Source organism: Oryctolagus cuniculus, chromosome 7 (assembly GCF_964237555.1).
Source record: "Oryctolagus cuniculus chromosome 7, mOryCun1.1, whole genome shotgun sequence".
In the NCBI taxonomy this organism is placed as follows: Eukaryota; Metazoa; Chordata; class Mammalia; order Lagomorpha; family Leporidae; genus Oryctolagus; species Oryctolagus cuniculus.
Window position 1 is genome coordinate 35,607,148 of NC_091438.1, and position 12,101 is coordinate 35,619,248.

Sequence of the window (12,101 nt, forward strand, 5' to 3'; positions counted from 1 at the left end):
GTTCTGTGGGAAGAGGCAGGCACAGCCATGGCAGGAACTGAAGAATAAATAGTATTCAGTTTCTGCCTTCCTTCCCGGAGTTGGTTGGCATGGGAAGGGTAAGACTCAGTATGAGTCATTTTCTAAAATCACACTACGCCCTGCTGCTTCTCACATCTCTGTGGATCATTAATGTGTTTCCAAGCCGATGGTTTTGTGCAAAGCATTTATTTACCCTTATTATTAAGATGTGTGTGGGGCACTGGAAGTATAAGCTTTGAGGCCTATAAAGCACATGATAGAAAGAGGCATGCATATGGAAGGAGAATTCTGTCCGTGGACCATGTACAAGCAAGCTCACCATAGCAAAGGGTGATGACACAACAAGAAAATATAATTGAAGAACACACTCCGAAATATGTTACATAAAATAATTTACTTCTCATTCAGAATGACTTCCAGACTTATTTGTGAGACAATAGTCTGTGAGTACAGGTACCATATCAAAGTCATGACAATTGTGATAGGGCAAGACCAGCAGAGTTATACATTTGGATCCAGAAGTTACCCGAAACAGAATTGTGAAACTGTGTGTAACAAAAAGGGTCACTGATGAGGAACTTTGGGAACATTAGGAGTAAGACTGCCAGAGGGGCAAGAAAGGTACAATTAGGAAATGTTCATTTGAATGCAATGAGATCTGTGTGCACAGACTCTGGTGTCTTCATTTTGCAGCCCAGTACATTGGTGTAGAAGCCACAAAGGTGCTCATGCATGTAACTGATACCGGAACAACAGAAACAATGTATGTGCATGAGTGTGTACACCCTCTCAAAGACAGTAGTTTTAGAAGAATGAGAAGAAAATTACTTCCTGGGCATTCGTTAATAATTCAGGTAAAATCTTGCACTCCATTTATAAAACAATACAATAATAAAAATTTGTACAAAACAACATCATAAATAACATAAATGAGAAATTTTCAAGTATTTCACATGCCTTGAAAAGTTCCAAACAGTAGTTCTAACAATTGGTTTTCTCTCTCTCTCTTTCTGTTTGTCTTTCTTTTTTCCCTTTTTTTCATTCTCATTTAGTCTCAGAGCCTAGAAAGAAATGTCTGCAGTCTCTGTTAGTCTTGATGTTTGGGATGTAATGAGCAAGATTTTTGTCTTACAATGGCTTTTCAATTTGTGAAACTGTGCCCCATTTATAGAATAAAATCTTTTGCCTGCTACTGGCTTATACTCGTAAATTTAGAGCTAGAACTGTTATGGAGAAAAATCCAGCTAACCAAAACAAGCCAAACAGACATCTGATGGCCAAGTTCCTCAGGACAAAAATGAGAAGAGCACCTTGATCAAGAGAGAGGGAAGGGGCAAAGGATAATGACAGTGACCTTTAAAAGTCTGTACCCTTGCTTAGCCAGTAACTTAGAGTAAGTATAGCTGGAAAGACTTCAGCTGCGTTTCTTCATTCAGTTCAATTACCCCATCTCCCAAATTCATACCAACCCAGCTGCTAATAACTATGCCTTGAGCACCCAGGCAAAGGAAGGAAGCCAGCAGCTGAGGGACTCAAAGGTGCTGTTAGTAACCATCAGCCTAAGACAAAATTCTGTATCAGTCATATACAGGATTATTTGTGATTTTTCTCTCCGTAGAATAGAGCTCAATGTGAAGACTATCACTGGTTAAATTAACCATGAATTTGCTTGGATGCTTTTCCAGAAAGATCCATGGAGTTTTACAGAGACAACTTTCTACAAGTTGACATTCTGTTCTGAGCCTGCAATGGCAGTTAGCTCAGTTTGCTCTATTAAAATGTGTATGAAAGACCAGATATCGAAACATGCATGTAAGTACATACACACATTCTAGTTATGAGCACCTAGGGTCTTTCCCTCCCATCTACTCTTGCAGGGATACCCACATGTGTATTCACACACACACATATATAGAATGTGTATGTGTATATGTGCATACATAAATACACACACACACGCACACATACACACACACAAGGGTATACTAGGTCAGCTTCATCCAAATATTTGGAGCCTGGAGAAAGTTCTGCTAACAGAAAATGTGCATATGCATGTCACAAGATATGTATCAACCAACCAATCTGAGGTCAAACTGTTTGGAGGAGGGAACTATCAACAATCTTCAATAATCCAGACCCACAAGGCCATTATTTGAATATTTGCTCACATGGCGCTCTAAAACGAACTTGGAGAAATTGAACTAGAATCAGGTTCCACCCTGATGAACACCCAAACACCAAGACTAAATCTAGCCCTCGCATGAAAGTGACTCACACATGGCAGGCAGCATGAACACTAGGCTACAATGTGGATAAAGCACTGGTGCTTAATACAGATCAATATCTGGCCTCAGCTTCTCCAGAGCATAGTCTTGGCATTTCAGCCATCCACCTCCAGGTGAGAATTAGGCACACTGGGGGAGCAGGGAAGCACAGTCCACAGAACTCTTGGCTCCTTTCTGCTTCTCTGACCCACAGTTAGAAGGGTTGGCCAAATCAAGATAGAATCGGGATTTGAGGAAGCGGCGGTATGAATCCTTCTCCATAAGGTTGAAAATCTTCTTCTGGGCCTCATCAAAGCAGGTGATCGTAGGTTCTAGCATGTTCCGGCTTGTCTCCTCCCTGGTGCAAGAATCTAGGTTCACCTAAGGAGAAAAGGCCAAGGCTCCATTATACCTAGGACCTACGTTGGCTGCATGCTTTGTACTGAATACTAACAGGGCACCCTGCATACTCCAGGAATGAAAAAAAAAAAAGTTGGCTCTAACTTGGTATACGTGAAAGAATATGAGAGGTTCATTCTGCTTCAGGGTAAGCATGGAAAATTTGTTTTCTTTCTCTAAACTGAAGAAATTTATGTAAAAAAAAATACCTTAAAGGAGTTATTTAAATCATGTGGATAAAAGCACTTTTTTCTTAACTGGTTTATTTGAGGTTGTCAAGCTTATGACTCCACTGTTACATCTTTTCCTGTAACTCACAGGATCTAAAGATACGTGCCCCTGAATACCACTTCCAGACACCTTCATGAGAGACCCAGGGGGTTCACTGCCATGAAAACCTACCTCTTTTGTTGCCTGGACTGAGATGAATTCATTATAGATCTTTTTGGCCTTAGGACTTAGTTTAGAGGGTGATTTGATTTTCTTGTACTCTTCACAGCTGATCCAGAAGTCAATGTTCTCCTCACTATATTCAGATTTTAAGAAAGCTTTGAAAGCTGCCAACCCACCTGCAATACAGGAGAAAGAACCACACATGTTATCATACTCAATGACCTCTTGGACATGGCAGTTCAGATAAAGCTGTGGTACTTGGAAATAAAGCATAGGTTCAAGGACTCCCCAATTTTCTCCTCTTTGGAGGGTCACTTGGGGGAAGGCAACTCTAATCTCTGAATAGTATCTAGTAGATCCAGTTACACAAAATGATTCATGCTCAAAATCGAATGTGTTTTGTTTCTAAAACACCTAAGTGGCTATCAATTACCAAGGTAGGTTTGGGAAAGAGAAGCTGAGGTTGATTCTGTAAGAATATCTCAATATTCAGAAGCTTTTCCTCTCTGCCTTTTTCTACCTGATGATAGAGATGGTTCTCTGATGGTTCCTTTGTGAACTTTCCATTGTACTTCACAAAGCACTAGTGCATGGTAAAATGTTAAACAGACTGGATATAAGACCAAAACGTCATCTTGGGTTTGGAAATCACAATGAACCTTGTTCTTTCTGCAGTTCCTATGAGGCCAGCATAATATGAGATAACCTGCCTCCTCCACAGTGCCTTTAACCTCATCCCATGAGCGGGATAAAAAACCGTCAGACTTACATTCATGGTTAATCAGGTTTTCCAGTGATTCGGCCCATTTCTTGACTTCCTCTTGACTCACCCTAGAGACATTACAGAGAAAAAAAATAGTTTGAATTTATGATACAAAAAACTGGGGCAAGCAATCTAAGACTTAATAAAATGTAGAGATTTTATTTTTTATCATCATGAACAGCTCTATTATTGATTAGATCATGTTTTTTTTTTTTCAGTAAATATGTGGGAAAAAATCTCCAATGTAGTTATGATTTCCATGAACATGGGGGCCATCTTGATCCAAATCTGGCTTAACTAGGGGCATACTTTCCTTCTTTTCTTATACAACTCTCTAAACTCAGATAGTTAAAACTCAATGGGCTTTCATCCAGGCCATTTCTCTTACCTCTGGCAAACAACCACTTTGTCCTTCTTGCTGTGGGAGGAATTATGTTCACAGGAATCTGACTTCTGCAGCAGGAAACCCAACCGATGCTTCATATCTTTTGCACTGCACAGAAGAGGAAAGCAAGGGAATTAACGATGGTAACCACCTGTCTTAAGACACCTAGTGGTAGGCTTGAAGAATTCATTAGTAGCATATAGTGCAGAGACAGTTAATTTAGGGAATAGGAGATGAAGTTGGCATTAATTCTCAGGAAAGCAACACTTGTTTCTGCCAATGAGTTAATGCACAACCTTGAGATGAGAGTCATAACACTGGTTTACTTATCTATAATTGGAATTCTGACCCTTCAATCTGTCTTAGAAGCCCGTTCTGTACACATGCCATTTTGGTGCAACAATGAAACACTTGGTATCATCAATATAACCACACAAGAAGACATGACTGTTCTTTGAGTAATTTTTAGGAGTTAGAAAGCAGCAGTAACTGCAAAATTCGACACCTTTTTGCTGCACGCCCCCTTCTGGTGGTTGGTTGCTATTGTCATCTGTCTCCTTGCAGGCAGAGTAAGAAGCTCCTTTGGAAATTAAGGGTCTCTTTCTTTCCATCCAAATATGTGATGGAACAAGAAATATGTGTTATGGGGTAAATATGGAGTACATACTGAGGTGTGTAGCTTCAGAAATGGAGTGGTTAACGCAAATGCTCAGGGTGAAACCCACGTTCCTTTAGATTAGTTCTTCCAGACAATATAGTGCTGCTATTGCCTTCTTTTTTAATATTTATACACTGAAGAAGCCATCTAGAATCACTCCTGAAACTAGTGATTGCGATTGCGGGCAGAGTTTCTGGTGTATTGCCATTTCATAGGTGACCAGGCTATGTCAGTACTCCTCAGTAGCTCAAAAAGGAGGCCCAGAGATAAGCTTTTACCTCTTCTCTTACACTACCATGTTTTTGCTTGTATCTCTTACTATAAAAGCTACAAAATAGTTAAAAAGAGAAATGATTTTAAAAAGAAATGGATAGCTAAGTGTTCCTACTTGTAGGGGGGAAATAAAGGGTAAAAAGAAATTTTAGAATGGTTATTGATATACTAAAGGTTTATCTATGTCGGCTTCCCAAGAAAGTTTGAATTCCATTAGGTCCTTGGACTGCCCCCTAAATGGTATTTTCTCTTCTTCACATGACTATTTGCCTTTCTCTGCTTTCTCAACTGGTGACTGCACAGGGATTGGGAAATTCTCCTTAATGATAGCAAGATATATTCCTGAAGCCTAGAGTGGTTCTAAGGTGATGGCATGAGTGTATTGTGAGTCAATGTAAATAGAAATTATTCCGTACTACCATGTGCCTCCTCTGTTTGAGATCCCATGGCTATTGACTGCCCAGTGTAGGGTCATTTCCTAATGAGTTGAGAGTATGCACAGAAAGTATCCTTTTAACGTAATAAAACAGTACAAATAAAAACGAAAATCACTTCAGAAGTCACTGGAATGAGGAACTGGATGTGATCTTCACTCACACACCCCGGGCAGTGGGAAGTCCCTCCGGAAGCTCGGGCACTGCTGGAGAAAGTGCTGGACTAGATGATTGACGTTTCCCCTGTGAGGAGGGGAAGAACAGCTACCTACTGACTGTGAGCTTAACCTTCTCAATCAGTTGCTCAGTGCCTCAAGGGCAGACCTCTAGCACAATCTCCCATCTATGAATCACTAAATATTTACTGGAGCATAACTTTTCCCTGACACTTCTGCATTTTGCATGATTAATTTTATATGTGATTTAACTGAAGCGTGGATGGTCTTGCTCTATCCAGTTAGGAAATTAATGGTGAAGGTGAGAGGTATTTATCCCATCAGTACTCTCTACCAGAACCTCCTGCTTCATTACGGAGAATATATCAATACTGTCCTGCTTCTGAATGAAAGGCAAATGGCTTCAAAACACACAAAAGATTATGCTTCTTGGAATTAACTCCAAATTGAAATGTAAGGTGATTGTTCTTTGCAGGGAGACAAGAAAAGAGGTAGTACACTTGCAGATTGACTTTTTACCTTTAGCTGCAAGATTAAGTGATGTAATACGCTCTCATTTTGTATTTTACTTTCAACTGATGAATATCTAGCATTTTCTGAAATCATCTACTTACGCCTATTTAAAAAGACAGAAGAGTAGCTATATATTTTTAAGTCTTTGTTTTTATATTGACAAAACAATCTCTTTAGGATGAGCTCTTCTACAGAACCCTCAGATGACTTGTTATAATCAATACTCCTTAACTACCACTCACATAAGACACTTTAAGAATGAGAGATAAGAACAGAGAAAAAAAGAGACATGTAGCATAGAAACTATTTCATTGTGACATTTGTTTATGAGAATATAGAACGATACTGTAGCCCCAACAGAAAGCATTGTGGCTTTCTGATGATGTAGCACAAGTTCATTCCGAGGTGTCCTCCCCTAAATGAATTTCAGAGAGTCACAGTGCTTGCAATTATCCAGGTATGCTCACATAATGGAGGTGATCACAGATACAGCAAGTAGAGTCAACACCTCATATGATTCTTAATCAGCACTAGCTTAGTTAGAGGACTTGGCTAAAAGATCACAACAGTTTTCAAAACTGAGGTCACATGAAACAACACACTAATATCAGAATTTGGGAAGCACAGTTCTTAAGTCACAAATCAAGTTATTCTTGGAGAAAATCCAGGGAAATATTCTCCCCTGATCAGACTGCTACTCCAAAGAACCAGGTTAGTAAACACAACTAGCAAGTAACTGAGAAAGTCTGTCCAAAAGTTGAACGTAGTTAGTAGCTGAAAACAATCTTACCTCCTCAAGCAGGAAGCCGGCAGACCTGCAAGCCCTTTGCACATCTTGTCTAACAGCGTGGGATTCGCCGAGGAGGAAAGAAACGCAGCAGGAGGAGCTGTGGCCTCTGTTTTGCTCAAGCTTCGGTTTCACTCCTGCAAAGATGCTGCCAGAATCCTGAGCTTCTCCTTTCCAGGCCTGTAGGGGTCTCTTTTATAGCCCGGCCACGAGCGACGAGCCAATCAGATAACAGCTCTGCGGTACCAGCGCCTGTCTCCTCTGCCTCTCCAGCCCCTGGAAGGCAGGAGGAAGAAAGGACTTACGCATCAGCCATGCAAAATGGACAAGCTGGGAAAATCCTCTTCCAAAATAGACATACATGAAAAAAGTGACTCAATATCTCTACAAATGTCTGTGATTTTTAACTTCTAGAGACGGGAAAAATAAAAGTCTACAGTGTTGGAAAATATGGGAGTTTATTCTTTTGTCTGTAAAAACAGTATCAGGGACAACATTGCCTCCGGAACGGAAAGGTGCCAGTAGGAATTCTAAGGCACACTTTGGGGGTTGAATCTCAACACACTTTCTCTTTTGGATGAGAAACATCACATTGTATGTGACCCAATATTTGACCTGCTCGATTTCCAAAAGGCAGGTGGGAGGATCATCGTCTCCGAGAGATGATTTCTCCATTGCAAGACACACGGAGGTGTGGGGAGAAATAGCTAAATGGCAGACAGGAATATGCCTGGCAGCATAGAAAAGCTGGCCCAGGAGAAATAGATTTGCTGCATCTGTCATCAAACTGACTGTAGAATACTTTGCTCCAATTCTTATTAAGAACAGAATTCAGCCCAGCACTGACAATTTCTCCTGTACATGCTTGCCTCCTGCAAAAAGCCTCAAATAGCAGCCTGAGGTCCAGGGCAGCAAGGAGATGAATAAATATAGATACTGATTCTTGTTAGCAACTGTGTTCATGTCTTATGTAATTCTAAGCTTCTAAATTGGTATTTCAAGAGGAAGAAAGGGAGGGAGAGAAGGAAAGACAGAGAAAGAGAAATGCTCCAGAGAGCAGGCAGGCAGAAAAATATGGTTTGCTTTGCCTATTACCTGGCTTCAGGGTTAGCATAAGAATATTCTGCCCTGCAGGTACTTCTGAACACCGAGACTATTAGTATCTTTTGCATGTAATATCATAGACTGAATATTTTAAAGAATCATGCAGGTGTTTCGTATCTTACAATCATAGCTCATGTACACTAGAACTGCAGAGAGTGCTTCTTTGTATCTGAAAGCTGTGAGTACAAGGGGGAAATTAAATACCAAGTCTGACCCAGACAGCTCTCATTTTGAAAGCAGGTAGATTTCTGACCGCAAGCTACAGGGAGCTGTGCTTTACTTAGAAGAAACAGAGATATCAAGTAGTTCAGGTGGGAAAGATGAAAAATAGATGGGAGCCAGTAGAATGCAAAGAGAGTGCGAAGACAGAATGCAAAATGGAAAAGAGCTGTACCTGTATGTCCCCCTTCCCCCATTCATGCCCTTGAAAATCTCAAGCTGCCTCCACTCCCCCTCCCCAGCTAGCAAAGAGATGGTAAACAAACATAAAAAGGCTAAGGACTATAATCTTCAGAGGATGCATTTAGATGGTAGGAAAAAGCTTTGGCCTTCATGCAGGAAGACAAGAGAACATTTATTAGATTAGCTACTGGACAACTTTTCCTTGAGTTATAACACAAAACAAATGAAAGTTGGCAGCCATTCGTGGTGATAATGTGGAAAAAACTGCAGTGTCACATGAATTAAGAGAGCTCGTAAGACCTAGAAAGATGGACCCAGGGATATGAGTCAGGCAAAATTAGCATCAGACAGGAGAGACTAATTAAAAGGGAGAAACGGTTACTCAAAGATGGATCAGGGCTTCTCTGCTTACCTGGGTGCCCAGATGATTTGATTTTCGGACAATGAGTGAGGATCCGAAACAATTTACTGATGTCTGAGAATTCACAGTAAGAATCTTGTGTCTTGTTCCTAGTACAAGAGAAGCTCATTTGTCACAAGTTAAATATAAATTGTTGCAATAGATGAGCTGAATAGGATTTTTAAAGCAATCAGATCTAACCCCTCCATTTTACCAAGGAGAAAATAGAGAAGCAGAGGGGAAATGATTTGCCACAGCTCCTTACTAAGAGAGACAGGTCCAGACTGGCTTCCTGGTCCCAGGTCATGTGGATTTTCTACAGGACTCTCCTATCACTCAACAGTCTTGTCAAACGAGATACACTGTGTAAACAGAGATATTTCTAAATTGCAGAGTGCTAAGCAAATCATTTTTTATTATTAGATTATGCACAGGAGGTAACAGAGCCCCCAGTGTTAACTTCATATATTTCACACAAAGAGGCCCCGATTTTCCCCTCCCTCATGGAAGCAGCAGCTGCTACAGCCCTCATTACATTAACCATTACTTTATTCTAGCATTTCTTATTCATTTATTCCTTTGACTATGACTTCTCATGTTCTCAGGAGTTCTAATACTTTTAAAGAGTGTTCAAAAGCATCTCATAAATTAATATTTTTTTTTTCACGATGGGCCTTGCTGATTGTGTTTGAGGAGGCGGGGACTGGTACATCGTATTACCTTGACAACATTCCCCCTCCTTTCTCTGATATGCACAAAACATTTAATTCTATTATTCTATGATTTGTCATCCTGGATGATTCTTACAGTATGGGGGAACACAGCTCTCAAAAATCTCTTTTGTATTTATTGATTCGTTTGAGACATATCTTTTAGGTAGCTACTCTACACCAGGAACTCTTTGGGAAACTGTATACATGGTAAACAAGCAGGCAAGTCTCCACTTAGTGGAGTTTTTATCCCAGTGGAAGGAGTCAGAAAATAAACAAGTGAGATAATTGTAGATTTTGATCTATCCCATGAAGAAAATAGGCAGGTGATATGAAAAGAATAACCGGATGAGGAAGGACTTATCTTGCCAAGATGGTCAGCAAAGAGCTCTATGAAGAGGTGGTATCCAAAATGAAATCTGATGGGTGAGAAAAAAACCTAGAAAATTGTCTTCCAGATGGAATTAAGAGCATGTGAAAATGTTTCTTTATCTAAATTGGGCAAGAACAAAAGACAAATCAGCATAGCTAGAGAATTGAGAACAAGGAGAGAGTAGCATGAAATTGAAGTGCCCAGGTAGAAGCTACACTCTGCTAGAGGACTGGTGAAGAGATTGGGCCTTATCAGAACACAATGCAAACCCCCTAAAGGGACAGAGCTGCTAGTTCTGACTATTGTGGAAATAGGCATTTAGCCACATGAGCAGAAGCATGGAAGCAGGGAAACCAGTTAGCAGAGTTAGCAGTCTGAATCCTGGCTCATCAGTTTCTACCTGGCAAAGTGGAGAATTGCTTCCCAAATTTTTATGACATTATAGAGCAGACATTCTGTTGGACTTGGGTGAACTAAATGGAAATTACAAGTGGTTTGTGCTTTTCAGGAACCCATACTCTGATGGAGAAAATTCTTCAATAAGCAGAAAACAGTAGAATGAGTGTCATCCTTATGAACTTGTATATATAAAATTCCAGAAAAGCACAGAGAATGGAGAGTAAGCAATAGCTTTGGAGTGGAGAGTGGTTTTCATAAAGGAGATCTTAAAGAATTAATAGAGACTGGAGATGTAGGTGTTGTACACAGAAGAGAAACATTACAAGAGAGAACATAATAATAATTGCTAATTTTATTGGGTACTAATTGTGCATGGCATTGTTTTAAGCACTTTATATCAATTAGTTCCATCTTGGGACTCAGGAAACAATACCCCAGAATATGGCATTTGGGTATGCTGATTTAAATTGAAAGCATTTGGGGGTGGGGGTGCAGCATAGTCAGTAGCAGTTTTGGATACCCACATATCATATCCAAGTCCTGGCTCCACTTCTTCATTCCAGCTTCCTGCTAATGTACACACTCTGGGAGGCAGCAGCTGATGGCTCAAGTACTTGGGTCCCCGCCACTCACATGGGAGACCTGCACTGAGTTCCAGGCTCCTGGCTTCAGCTTGCTCAGTCCTGGCTGTGGCCGGCATTTGGAGAGTGAACCAACATATTGGAGATCTCTGCCTCTCTGTCTTTCGGATAAAATAAATAAAATATTTTTTTAAAAAAGATGAAAACATTGGAAATTTCTTTCTCCTGTTTGAAAATCCTTAATGTGTTGTACTATGTGAATTAACAGTAAAACTAGCATTCAAACAGTACTTTATACTTTGTGTGTCTGTATGGGTGCAAACTGTTGAAATCTTTACTTAGTATATACTAAGTTGATCTTCTGTATATAAAGATAATTAAAAATGAATCTTAATGAAGAATGGGATGGAAGAGGGAGTAGGAGATGGGATGGTTTGTGGGTGGGAGGGTGGTTATGGGGGAAAAACTGCTATAATCCAAAAGTTGTACTTTTGGAAATTATGTTTATTAAATAGGGGTTTAAAAAAAGAAAATAGGTTTAGAAAAAATCCCATCATTGGCAAAACACAACTCACTGAGAGGCCTCATTCAGGCCACCTCCAATTCCTCAGAGGGCTGCTACCTGAGAGAGCTTATTTGCTATTTTGATTAGACAACCTCTGCTTACCATGGATTTCCTCCCCTGCCTGTAGCCACCTCCTCTCTCAAGACTGAGACCCTCATTTCTTTCTTGTTCAGGACACTCCAGAAAGCTCCATTTGTCTGACCCTTCTTTAAGTCCTTTATTTTGTGTGGCTCCCGTGTGTTTGCATGCAGTGAATCTGTATGCCTTTTTCTCCTGTTAATCTCTCTACCATAAGTTTATTCTATAGACTCAAATTATCAAAGCTTCAGAGAGCAAAGAGAAAGTCTAGTTCCCCTACACCATCCTGGGAGAATGTCCTACAGTGGTTGTCACTTTACAGGTGAGACATGGATGACTCAAGATACTCTCCAGAGGAGTGATAGGTTGGCAACTCAGGCTGTCTGACTCCAAGGTCTCTGTCATTAAAACCTATGCTATTAG

General features: G+C 40.3%; 1 protein-coding gene across 3 annotated transcripts; it reads right to left on the reverse strand.

Moving 5' to 3' along the window:
- Nucleotides 1-396: 396 nt before the first annotated feature.
- On the reverse strand, nucleotides 397-9,227 carry RGS4 (regulator of G protein signaling 4). 3 transcript variants are annotated; one of them, XM_070076648.1, is made up of 6 exons: nucleotides 8,985-9,227; nucleotides 7,070-7,342; nucleotides 4,229-4,333; nucleotides 3,847-3,908; nucleotides 3,087-3,253; nucleotides 397-2,666 (listed from the first exon to the last, which is right to left on the reverse strand). In XM_070076648.1, the coding sequence occupies exons 2-6, from the start codon at nucleotides 7,111-7,113 to the stop codon at nucleotides 2,427-2,429; spliced, it is 618 nt and encodes a 205-aa protein (XP_069932749.1). In that variant the 5' UTR covers nucleotides 7,114-7,342; nucleotides 8,985-9,227; the 3' UTR covers nucleotides 397-2,426.
- Nucleotides 9,228-12,101: the final 2,874 nt, after the last annotated feature.